This window comes from Dipodomys ordii, unplaced genomic scaffold (assembly GCF_000151885.1).
Source record: "Dipodomys ordii isolate 6190 unplaced genomic scaffold, Dord_2.0 Scaffold234, whole genome shotgun sequence".
NCBI lineage: Eukaryota > Metazoa > Chordata > Mammalia > Rodentia > Heteromyidae > Dipodomys > Dipodomys ordii.
The window spans coordinates 1,528,417-1,540,686 of NW_012267450.1; the positions used below are offsets into that span (position 1 = coordinate 1,528,417).

The window sequence follows — 12,270 nt, forward strand, 5'->3', positions numbered from 1 at the left end:
TCAGTGTCAGCTGTGAGTTTAAACCTTCTCTCGCCTCTTCCCTTAGACCCCCCCTTTTTTTTTTACTAGTTTGATTTGGAAAACATGTTGGTAAACCTTAAGTACCATATATTCCTGAGGGGTAACATCTACGTTCCAGTTCTGCCCTGATGGGTGTATCCTCCACTCCAGCCCACCTCCCACATGAACTTGTTTCATGGAGTATTCTTTCTTGCTAGGAATTTCAACTCTACTCCCTTTCCCATTCTCCAGCAAAACAATCAAGACACATGACCAAATTTCTTTTTATTTTGCATACATAGGAAACAGTACCCTATCAAAAGAGAGCAAAAGAGACATGAGCCAGTTGTTGCCAAGAAAGTGCATGCACAGATCTACTTCAAATTTGTTCCTAATCACGGGCTCTATAGGACTTCACACAGGAGCTGGAACTGCCCAAAGAAGTGGGTGGGACCAACTGGAGTCCCAAAGGAGATATGAACATTTGGGAAAGGTCCCCAGAGGCAGAATTTTCACCAGCAGTGCCTGTGTTCTTGGTGGCAAGATTCAAATCCAGATTAATGGGACACATAATTTATTTTACAGACATGGGATTATAAAATTGTCGAGTCTCTTAAGATTGTTATAAAAAAAAACTTAGGCAAAATTTAGTCACAGATGCTGGGCCCCTTGATTCAGATGTACCCTGATCCAATTCCCAGGGGCAGCTCTGAATGTGCTTCTTTATATTAGAAAAGTAGAAGAAATTGAAGTTTCAAATGCAAAACAAATGACTCGCTAGACAGAAGAGGAATGATTTGGACCCATGTAGTTATCTTGGTTGTAAACAGCAGACATTGTGCTTTATCATCTCATTTAAAATATAGACTGAGCATGGGAAGGTACTGCAGGCAGGGACCAGGGGTCAGAGGTCACAGAAGAGTTGTGAGTTACTCAGGTGGCAGCATTTGGGTTCACAAACTGTTCCCAAGTGTTTTGTTTCCTTCTGCATTTCCCGTGGAATTGCCTGGGAAGGTCACACAAACTCTATCCTTAAAGTAAATCCATGTCGCTACCCTGGCCCTATCTCTACTTCTCACCCATCATATAAATACCTCTTTCCCAGCATTATGGACACTATATTTCTTGGCAGGAGGAAAACATTCCACGTCCACTTTAGTGAGTCTGGATACTCAAGGTTCATGAGTAACAATTCCTCAAAGACTTTGAATTAGTTTATTTAAAAAACAAGACCCCTGCTGTACAGCACTGGTGACCCACACCTGTATTCCTAGCTACTCAGGAGACTGAGATCTGAGGACGATAGTAGGAAACCTGCAGGAAAGTCCATAGGATTCTCATCTTCAATTAACTACCAGAAAGCTAGAGCAGAGGTGTGGCTCAAGTGGTAGAGCTCTAGCCTTGAGAGAAAAAAAATGAAAAAAGAACACTTTCTACTCCTAGTTCTATTCCTGACAATACTACATGCAATCTAGGCATCTTGGCTATGCTGCTTTTCTCCTAGTACACACAACATGATCAGGTCTCAGTCTGGTTTTAAATACACATCAATGCGACTAACTACACAGAGCAATAGAACTCCCAGCTAATTGTCAACAACTCTCTTGTTTACTTGTAAGTCTATGGGTGAGCTATGATTCTTACTCCAAGGATTTGCATTTCAAAACTACATCTTGATTCTAGTTTAGATCAAATGGTCAGTTTTCTTCTTTCTCTGAGCAGGCTCCTCCTCTTTGAAGCCCAGTAGACTCTTGCTGGGACTAAAATCATTACTACCAGCTCTGGTTCAGCAAGGTTGTGGTGCCATACTGGGCCATCTTGGCCTTGTTTTCTCTTTCAAAAGGATTGATGGAAATACCTGGGCAGATGTGACCTTCTGCTATGAAAGTGTCTATCAAACACATCATCAGAGCTGCCTCGGAGAAAACAGTGGAAGCCTCTAGGCAGTAAAATCCATGGAGAACCTCTGATCTCAAAGGACAGGACACATACATTTCCATATATGCACTAAATAGGGGGAGGGCATTTTTTTTCTTCTCCAAGTCAGAACAAGAACTCATCAAATAGTGTCTGTTTGGGACCAGGAGTGATTTCCCATGAGTTTCAATGACTTTCCTTAGTGATCTTCTGATAACTGCAATGTTCATCTTGGTCCTGATTCTGATCTTCATCTGGAAGCAGATGAGCTTTTCTGGTCTGTACAGAGGGAAGCCTACCTTTGGGATGGGAGTGGAGATTGAAGATATTAAGGGGGTTGTTTATCTTCAGGAGGTGAGTGACACAAAAGAGGCTCATTCCCCTCTTCGTATCTCTAATAGCTTCGGGAAGAAGAATTGGCTAGGTCAGCTGACAGGCACCCTGTGGGCTCCTCCTCGCTGCCCAGCTGCTTGTTCATAGGCTAAGCCGCCTACTGGACTCAACTCAGTTAGTCACCCTCTATCCATTCTCCCTCATGTGCAGGCTCTGTTTTCCTCTCCTCCTAGCCTCTCTCATGATGATATGGTCATGTCACCCTAAGAATGCCAATCCTTGAGGACTGTTGTCACATTCCGCCAGACTATATCAGAAACAAAAGCAACAGAGGAGACACCCTGTGAGTTCAAATATTGTCCTCCACGGAAAACTTGAAAGGGAACTGTGCTTGCTTTGAAGAGATCAGAGGAGTTTGCCCTTGGGCCATTCCTGGAAGCCAATGTCCATGGGGATGGGGAGGGCCTTTGAAAAGCCCATCTGGTCTTTCCACCTTCCCCCACTGTGTGTCACTACTTGTCCTTTACCACCTGTTCGTACGGGGGTGGGGGAGTGTTACAGTAGGAAGGAGGAGGTGGGTAGGTCATGGCTCCCTGGGGTGAATTGGGTTGGAAAGCCATTGCCATGGTATTCCCCACTGGATTCACACCCAATCCTCCAGGGTCGGTATAATATGGTGGCCCCGGCTGCTGGACTCCTGTAAAAGAAGACAATCATACGTGAGTTCAAAAGAAAAGAAAAAAAAACACAACACTAGGCAGTTTCAAAATTGGATTTTTGTTTGTTTTGTCAATCACAGGGCTTGAACTCAGGCTTGGGCATTATCTGAGCTTTTTTGCATGAGGTTAGTGCTCCACCATTTTGAGCCACAGCACCACTTCTGGTTTTCTGGTGGTTAATTGGAGATAAGAGTCTCATGCAGTTTCCTGTGGGGGCTGGCTTTAAATTGTGATCTCAGATCTCAGTCTCCCAAGGAGCTAGGATTATAGGTGTGAGCCACAGATGCTGGGCTGTCAGAACTGGTCCTTTCATTTCATGATTGACTCCATTAATTTGCATCAAGGACCCAACACATCCAAAGACAGTGGATTCAAGGGAATAAGCAAGAACAATACATGGAAGAGTTTGCTAAAAACTTTCTAATATAACTTTCAGGTTCAACTTGCTGAGTTAGCATTGTGTGAGATCAGGGAGTCCCTGTCATTCAGGGTAAGCCCAAGGTCACAGGTAGGTGAAAAACTACCAAGACCTATGTTAGCAGCAGAGCTAGAGTTGATGTATCGCTACGCACCGTCGGTAGGGAATCTCTATTTCTCTCAAATATCACCAAAGATGCTCTTCTCCAAGTCTGAGGATCTAAGATGCAGACCAGCATGCTGGACATGGAGGGTTTCAGAAAAGCTGACAGGAGGTAAGAGAACAGCTATCCTGTCCCAAATTGGCTGTAACTCTGAGTTGTGACTTCATAGCTTACTTTTAGGTTTGGTTACTTCGATCATGTTTTCCCCTTGATTGGAATAACACGCATATGGACACCACACCCAGCCAACCATTGGTTGAGATGGAGACTCATAACCTTTTTCTCTTTTCCCTTCCTATGGATGGATGACCTATGATCTCTTGATCTTCATTTTCCAAGTAGTTAGGATTATAAGGTTGGGCCCCTGATAATCTTCTAGATTCCATTCTCTCCCACCTCCCCCCACCACAAGAGTTTACTTAAGTAAACTCTGATTCTTAGGAAGATGTCCATTCATTTGGGTAAGGTATTCCAAACCTCTCAAGCAGGTAAAAGTCAAATCTTGAAAATCTACAAATGTGCTCAAAGGGAAGTGGGACAGCTACAAAAACTAGGTCTGCATTCCAGGTGCCAGCAGGGCAGAAAGTCGGCAACAGATGCCACTTTTTCAAACACCACAGCATCTCACCCCTGTGTTACCCCACAGATGGCACCTGCTTCTGTCAGGGCAAACTCATTGCCTTGGCATGTGTTTACTATCAATGGCCATGAGTTTCTCAGATGTGTTATAAATTAAATGTGCTCTACAATTAATGTGTTATAGAATTTAAAAGTTCAAGTTAGAAAATAAAGGTAGTCGTTGTAGTACCCTAGAAAGATGATGAAGGCCTTTGAGTATTAGAGAAGAAGGGGAAATGAGCTAACAGGAAAGCACAGCCAATGATTGATGGAAGCCAACTCAATATGGAATATAGAAGGATGAAGACAAGATCTAGAAAGAAAAGGCTCTTGTTTCTAGTCTCAAGGAAGGAGGACGTACCAATACAGGACAAGGACAGGGCAGATGGAAAATTCCACACTGGAGAGATAATTGCCAAGAAAAAGGATAGTCAGTTATGCAAATGCAGTAAACAAAGACAAGAGTGTGGATAAGACCACTAAGGAAGTGCTCAGAGAGGAAGAAAAGGCAGTAGCTAGGAGAAAGTTACAGTAAAGGTCAGCATTCAAGACAGAAGAACACAAAACATTTAAGGTGACCAGGTGCTAGTGGCCTAATCCTATAATCCTGGCTACTCAGGAGGCTGAGATCTGGAGGATCACAGTTTGAAGCCAGCCTAGGCAGAAATATCTGGGAGACACTATATTCAATTAATAAATAAAAGGCAGAGCTAGAGGCATGAATCAGTAGCATAGCACCAGTCGTGAGCAAATAAGCCAAGAAAGCACAAAACTTCCAAGTTCAAGCCCAATATTGGCAAAGCAACAGCAACCCTGAATCGTTTCAGGTCATAGAGAAGGATACAAAGGTGACTAAAGAAGTCGGGAAAAGTGTCATGACTGCAGAGGTAAAGGACAATATTGTGTGTGATCAAGTGCCTATATGTGCATGTGCACTGGTACTGAGGCTTGAACTCAAGGGCTATGTTCTGTCCCTTAGTTCTTTCACTCATGGCTGGCACTCTTACCACTTGAGCCACAACTCCACTTCCAGCTTTTGGTGGTTAATTGAAGGTAAGAGCCTCATGGACATTCCTGCCTGGGTTGGTTTCAAACCTTGGTCCTAGATCTCAGCCCCCTGAGTACCTAGGGGTTATAGGTGTGAGGGTTATAGGCATGAGCCACCAGTGTCCAGCTACAAAGGAGAATTTTTTAATCCTATTTTTATTATCTTTAAGTAGTTGTATGTCAGCCCTTTCATCATTTTCTCTCATTCTTCCCAACACAATCCCTCTCTTTAATTTTCTTAGTTTCATAGGATATGCACTGAGTTTTATGACCGCATTCTTCACCCCAAAAGAAGAATTTTTAAAAACTCATTGTTATGATAAAGGTGATGTACAGAGGGGTTACAGTTACGTAGTTAATGAGTACATTTCTTGTTGGACAGTGTCACTCCTTCCCTTTTTCCCTCTCCCAGTTTTTCCCTCCCATCCCCACCCACAAGTTATATAATTCATTTTCAACTCAGTGTCTAGTGAGTACCACTGCTGCATTTGTCCGCCCTTTGTCCCTCCATTTCTGTGCCTCCTTTACCTTCCCAAAGACAGATAAACAAACAAGATGAAAAACAAAACAAAAACAACACAGAAAAGAACCTCTTGTTCCCATTTCCTGGAGTTCATTTTGCTATTATTTTATATGATAGATGCACACAGGCATTGAGCCTTTGTGTTCTGAAAGAATTTTTAAGAAGGCATAAGTGACTGGCCCTCTACAAGACCAAAGAAAGCTTAAAAGAAGAACTGCAAATTTTCAGCAGCAGTAGAGTTCGTGTTCTTTATTTGATATGGCTAGAACAGTGTCAGATCAGTTACCCAACACAGTAGGAAAAAAGCAATCCACGGGTAGGAATCAAGGGGAGAGACACTGTAAGGATGGGAAATGTTTCAACATTTTTTTCAGGGGTAGTGACAGATACAAAGGAGGGGGGGGGCTGGGAAGGTGGCTCAGTGGTAGAGAGCTTGCCTGGCATGCATGAGGCCCTGGGTTCGATTCCTCAGCACCATATAAGCAAAAAGAAAAAAGCCGGAAGTGGCACTGTGGCTCTAATGGTAGAGCACTAGCCTTGAGCTGAAGAGCTGAGGGACAGCGTTCAGGCCCAGAGTTCAGGCCCCACAACCGGACCCCCCCCCAAAAAAAAACAAAGGAGAGAGGATGGGTGAGAATGGTTTGGATACAGAAAATGAATGCAGCATCTATGAAGAAGTTGGACTAACAGGGAAACTATTAGGATCGTGAGAGGTGAATGGAAAAGCAGCCCATGTTGCTGTTTTCCTCATGGATTAGGCTTAGACTGTGTTGGTTTGTTTGTTTAATTAATTAATTAATTTTTATTTTTTATTTTTGGCACATAGAACTTTCTTCCTCTTTATTGACAGGTAATCAGGAATTCAGAATGAACACCGTGAGCCCTAACTCTGCACAAGGCTGCTTCATGTGTTGTTGTTGTTGTTTTTAATGTTTATTTTTATTGTGAAAACACCGTACAGAGGGGTTACAATTACATGAGCAAGGTAATGAGTACATTTCTTATCAAGCATTTATTTTTAAATTATCCATAGGTATACAAAATCCAACAGGTTGGTTTTGTTTGTACAATACACCTTTTTTTTTCTTGGTCATGGGGCTTGAATTCTGGGTCTGGGCGCTGTCCCTCAGCTCTTTAGCTCAAGGTGAGCGAGCCCTCTACCACTTGAGCCACAGCACCACTCCCAGCTTTTTCTGCTTATGTGGTGCTGAGGACTCAAACCTAGGGCCTCATGCATGCAAGGCAAGTGCTCTGCCACTGAGCCACCTCCCCAGCCCTGGACAATGCATCCTGATCAGTGTCACTCCTTCCATCATTCTTTCCCATCTCTTCCAACCTTAGCCACTCCCTCAACTTACCTATTTCCATTTTCACATATGTACCACCCTTCCTTTCTTCATTTATTGGACAGTGTCTACAATGTCCCTGAAGCATGGCCATTCACACTCATCCTAGAACCTCAACTCAGATTTTGTAGAAATTGGCAAAAAGGGATTAATCCCCAAGTTGTCAATTGTTGCAAAATAGATTTGAAATATTTGAACATGGAGATGGGCATCTCAAATACAAAAAAAAAACCACACAACAGAACAGTCAATAAATTATGTATTAACAACATGAACTTGGCAGCAGCAGGCCAAGAACATCCTTTGAGCTCTGCTTTGATTGGTTAATTAAGGCTATAGGGCCTCAGGAACAGACACTGCTGCCTTAGGGTGAGTAGCAGAAGGCTCTCCCACCAGATGGGGCCAAGCAATGCCAGTTCAGCTGTCTCTTAGAGAAAATAGGCACAGTTCAGACCTAAGCAAGATTTCCACTAGTGTAGCTGAAAGGAGAACACTTGACAAGACACTGGCCAAGGTGAGCAAAGATAGATACTGTTTTTACTGAGGCAGAAAGACATATAGGAAGAGAAAGCAGGAAGCAGAAAAGAAGGAAGCAAGCAAGCAGGAAGCTTTCATTCCAAGTGTGAAACCCACATTGATAAGGCCAGGCTGGAAATAGGAAGCCCAAATAGGTGCCCCAGACACCAGAGACCTTCCCTCCAAATTGCCCATAATTGCATGGCATGATACTCTGGAATCAAAAGCACCTTAAAATCCTCCAAATAACAAAACCTGGAAGGTTCCCAGTGAAATCCATGTGATCCATTCTAAAGGATACAGTTGCAAAGAGAGACTGACACCAGAAATAGAGATTGCAATCAAGAAAAATAAGGCCCTAGGGAAGTGTGAACAATGGAGAAAAAATAGAGTTCCCTCACCCCCCAAAATACAGCACCTCCTATATATCATGATATCCAAGTCCTACAGAAATAGCATGAGAGTCCCATTACATATTCTCATTTTATAGATTTAAAAGTTGAAATTTTCTTCTTCTGTCCATGTTAGATATCTGGAAGCACTGAGGCAGACATCCTTTAGCCAGTGAAAACTATGAAGAATACACAAGGTAGGGCAGCATGGACAACTGGAAAGAAATGGAGTCCCTGAGGATGCTGCTAGGCCATCATCACTGTAACTCTTTATCACAATAGCTACCTCTAACTCATTTTTCAATCTTGCTGAAATGAGGTGTTTGTTACTATCAGCTAAAAGTATGTAAGGCTGTGTAGAGATGACCCTATGCAGCAGGAGTATAACATAGAGCAGTGACAACTTTGGGCTTGTCTAGATGACATTACTCTGATAGCCACACCCCTCCCTAATACCTGGGCCAACTAGTCTCCATAAGATTGCTAGTAATTCATGGGCACTGGTGCTTTTCAAACAAAAGAGACTTTAAGCATTTCTAGTTAATTTCTTTTACAAACTCCATGTTCTTAACATAATGCTGTCTTTCACTGGGAGCAAGTATAGTAGAAGGCCATGGACAAAAAGAGATCTCTAAAAGCACAGGACTATACCACATCCCATCCTGGGCTCCCTTACCCCACTGATCCTTCCAGGGGGAGAAGCAATAAACAACAACAATAACAACAACAATAACAACAACAATAAAAATGGAAATGTTAGAGGCACAGGAGTAGAGATAAAGTGAAGTGACCTTAATGCCTAACTGCAGCTTTATCATGTTAAAATAATAATTACAGGCTGGGAATGTGGCTTAGTGGTAGAATGCTTGCCTTGCATGCATAAAGCCCTAGGTTCAATTCCTCAGTACCACATAAACAGAAAAAGCTGGAAATAGTGCCATGGCTCAAGTGGTAGAGTGCTGGCCTTGAGCTGAAGAGCTAAGGGACGGTGCCCAGGCCCAGAGTTCAAGCCCCAGCACTGGCAATAATAATAATAACAACAACAAAACAACAACAACAACAGCTTCTGCATCTTCAGATTTAACCACCTGCAGGCTGCAATTGTTTGAGAAACATTGCATCTGCAGCAAACATGTACATATCTTTTCCTTGTTATGATTCCCTAACAATATGGGCTAACAACTATTTGAAGTATGTGCATTATGTTAGGGATTATAAGTTATCTATGATGAGTTGAAATATGTAAGAAGATATGTGCAGATTATATGCAAATACCACACCATTTTATATAAGGGATTTGGATAGTCTTAGATCCAGGGGGTCATTTTCTTGTCAGACTCTTATGCCATTCTCTTAAGTCAGATGTCCAGCCACTAGTGGCTCATACCTGTAATCCTAGCTACTCAAGAGGCTGAGATCTGAGGATCATAGCTCAGAGGAAGCACAGGCAGGATACTCTATGAAACTCTCATCTCCAATTAACCACCCAGAAGAAGCCAGAAGTGGAACTGTGATCCAAGTGGTAGAGTCCTAGTCTTAAGTACAAAAGCTCAGAGATAGCACCCAAGCCCTGAGTTCAGGCCACCGGACCAGCACCAGAAAAAAAAAAAGTCAGACTGTTCACATGTCCTCACTACTGAAGCTGAAGCATCCCTGGTTATGCTTCAGCTAGAAACTGGTGAGTAATTAAAATTTCAAAACCCCTCCCACTTTCCTAACTGGTTTCATTCAGCCAGGCAGCCACCATCACTACAGACCAACAGATTTATTATAGGATGGAGACATCAAAAGAGTCAGGAAACCATCAACAAACTCACCACAAAAGTGTGGCCAAAAGGAATAATAGTAAAACTTCATCTTATTAATAGGAATATTCTGCCCACTTGAACTACTTAATATTTTTTATGTATTAGATACATCCGAGGAAAACATGTTTTAAGTGTAATTCCACAGCCTTCATTACTGTCTATTCTTCCAGTTATTGGAAGCACAGCCAAAAGACATAACCAGTTCTCTCTTCACTAAGTGCTCCTTAAGACTGTCTTGTCAGACAATTTTATAGCCTTGATTTTGACAAACTTTTGCTGTTACAAGCATACCAGAAAGAAGACAAGCTATGATTTAATTGCCTTTACTTTGAAGCTCTTGAACTAGTTCCCTCAACCATTCATCATAAGAACATTGATTTCCTCAGAGCTTGACTCTCAACTCTTCTGGAAATGAAACTCTTTCTTCCCCCCATAGTGGGGCTTGAACTCGGATTTGTGAATCCTTTGGTGCTGTCTTTGAGCTTTTGTGCTCAAGGCTAGCGTTCTACTGCTTTGAGCCACAGCACTACTTCCAGTTTTCTGATGGTTAACTGGAGATAAGAGTTTCATGGACTTTCCTGTCCAGGCTAGCTTTGAACTGAGACCCTCAGATCTCAGCCTCCTGAGTAGCTAGGGTTACAGGCATAAGCCACTGGTACGCATCTCAAAAATGCACCTCTTAATCTGAGTTCCTAAAGAAGGTGAGGACAAATATAATGCCTACAAAACTGTTTACAAAACTGTCAACATTGCTCCTGAGTACTGGGAAAAGTAGTAATTTGCTGAGTGATGGTGGCTCATACCTGTAATCTTAGCTATTCTGGAGGCTGAGATCTAAGGATCAAGGTTCAAAGCCAGCCTAGGTAAAATTTGTGAGACTCTTATTTCCACTAATCTAACAACAACAACAAAAAAGCAAAAGTGGAGTTGTAGCTCAAATGGTAGAATGTTAGCCTTGAGCAAAAAAGGAGGTCAGGGACAGAGCCTAGGCTCCAAGTTTAAGCCCCAGGACTGATACAGAAAAAAGGAAAACTAGGAAGAGGAAAGGGGAAACACTGTACAAAAGTAAACGCACTCTTTACCTGATTTATAGAACTGTAACCCCTCTGTACCTCACCTTTATAATAAAATTTTAAAAAGAAAACTAGTATTTTACAACAAATTCTTTTTGAAAAAAATGATCAAATAGAAGGTAAAACAAAAGAGAACAAAACAAATGATCACCAATCATAGAATATCTAAGAAAATTACCACTTACAAACATAGTATTTAATATAGAGGTGTAAAGAATAGTGGGAACATTACCATGCCTTCATAGAAATTTCTACATAAAATAACTTTTTAAGGAAAAGGTAGAGAAAAAATAATATGCATATATGAACTGCATTACATTCATCCAAGGTACACCAATGATAATTTAGCCAGGCTCCTGTGATCATGCCTGTAATACTAGCTACTCAGGAGACTGAGATCTGAGAATTAAGGTTTGAAGTCAGCCTGAATAGAAAAGTCCCCAAGACTTTTATCTCCAAATTAACCAGAAAAATGTGGAAAGTGGAGGTGTGACTCAAGGGCTAGCCTGAATCAAACACACACACACACAAACACACACACACACACACACACACACACACACACACACACACATCCAAGAGCATAAAGCTTGCAGTTCAAGCTCCAATACTGGCAGACATAGACAAAAAAATGCCCTCAAGCCCCCAAAACAGAATATGAGGTTATAAGACAATGATCACACAATCCTATACATGTTTGTGACCAGCACAAATGAGTTATAAAGTTAGTCATTGGAATCTAAATGAACAAAATGGCCAATTTTTTTTCTTCCAGTATACTCTGTCGTCATACCCATGACAACTGTTTCTAGATGATACATGCACTGCAGGGGAGAGAGACAGAGAAAAAGGACTGACCTGGAGTGGGGTTTGGGGGTTGCCGGGTGTAGGACACGTTGAACGCAGGCTCTTCGATCAGTGGTGGTGGGTACATGCGCCTGCGGATGAAGAAGCCAGCTCCACAGCAGAAGAGCACACCCATCATAAGGAGGAACCTAAGGAGAGCAGAGACGTAAGGCTGGAGCTCAGAGCAGAGACATAGGTAGAAGACCAGGGCCCATGGACTCAGCACTGTGACTCAGACTTCCGGATCTTGGAACACTGCTACCTATTGGGGACACTGAATACTATGACCCAGAGGGCATGCACCTTGATCTTGGTCCTCTCCCAGTTTCACTGGTGGATGACACCGGGCAGACCAGTGATACTGAGAAGATTTGGTAGTCCTTTGGCTCAAAAAGCTATCTGCTTTCAAAGTATTCCTGGAATTATTAGCTGGTCCATGGCTCTGACCTCAACTCAATATTCTAGTCTAAAATGGAAAAATGCTGCCTAAATCCTGTTTCATTCAGCAAATGCAGCTATCCTCACTGTTTCTTCTGTTTTTCCATTCTCCA

General features: G+C 42.3%; 2 protein-coding genes across 2 annotated transcripts in view; one reads left to right on the plus strand and one right to left on the minus strand.

The window, feature by feature from the left end:
• Positions 1-2,402, plus strand: part of Lancl2 (LanC lantibiotic synthetase component C-like 2 (bacterial)) — a 53,477-nt gene extending 51,075 nt beyond the window's left edge. Inside the window, exons 11-12 of the mRNA XM_013035968.1 lie at positions 411-539; positions 2,319-2,402. Coding sequence (XP_012891422.1) covers positions 411-539; positions 2,319-2,402 — 213 coding nt within the window. The remainder of the gene's footprint in view (positions 1-410; positions 540-2,318) is intronic.
• Positions 1,353-12,270, minus strand: part of Vopp1 (vesicular, overexpressed in cancer, prosurvival protein 1) — a 73,524-nt gene continuing 62,606 nt past the window's right edge. The window contains exons 6-7 of the mRNA XM_013035969.1: positions 11,732-11,868; positions 1,353-2,947 (exon numbers count right to left, since the gene is read on the minus strand). Coding sequence (XP_012891423.1) covers positions 2,763-2,947; positions 11,732-11,868 — 322 coding nt within the window. The 3' untranslated portion in view covers positions 1,353-2,762. The remainder of the gene's footprint in view (positions 2,948-11,731; positions 11,869-12,270) is intronic.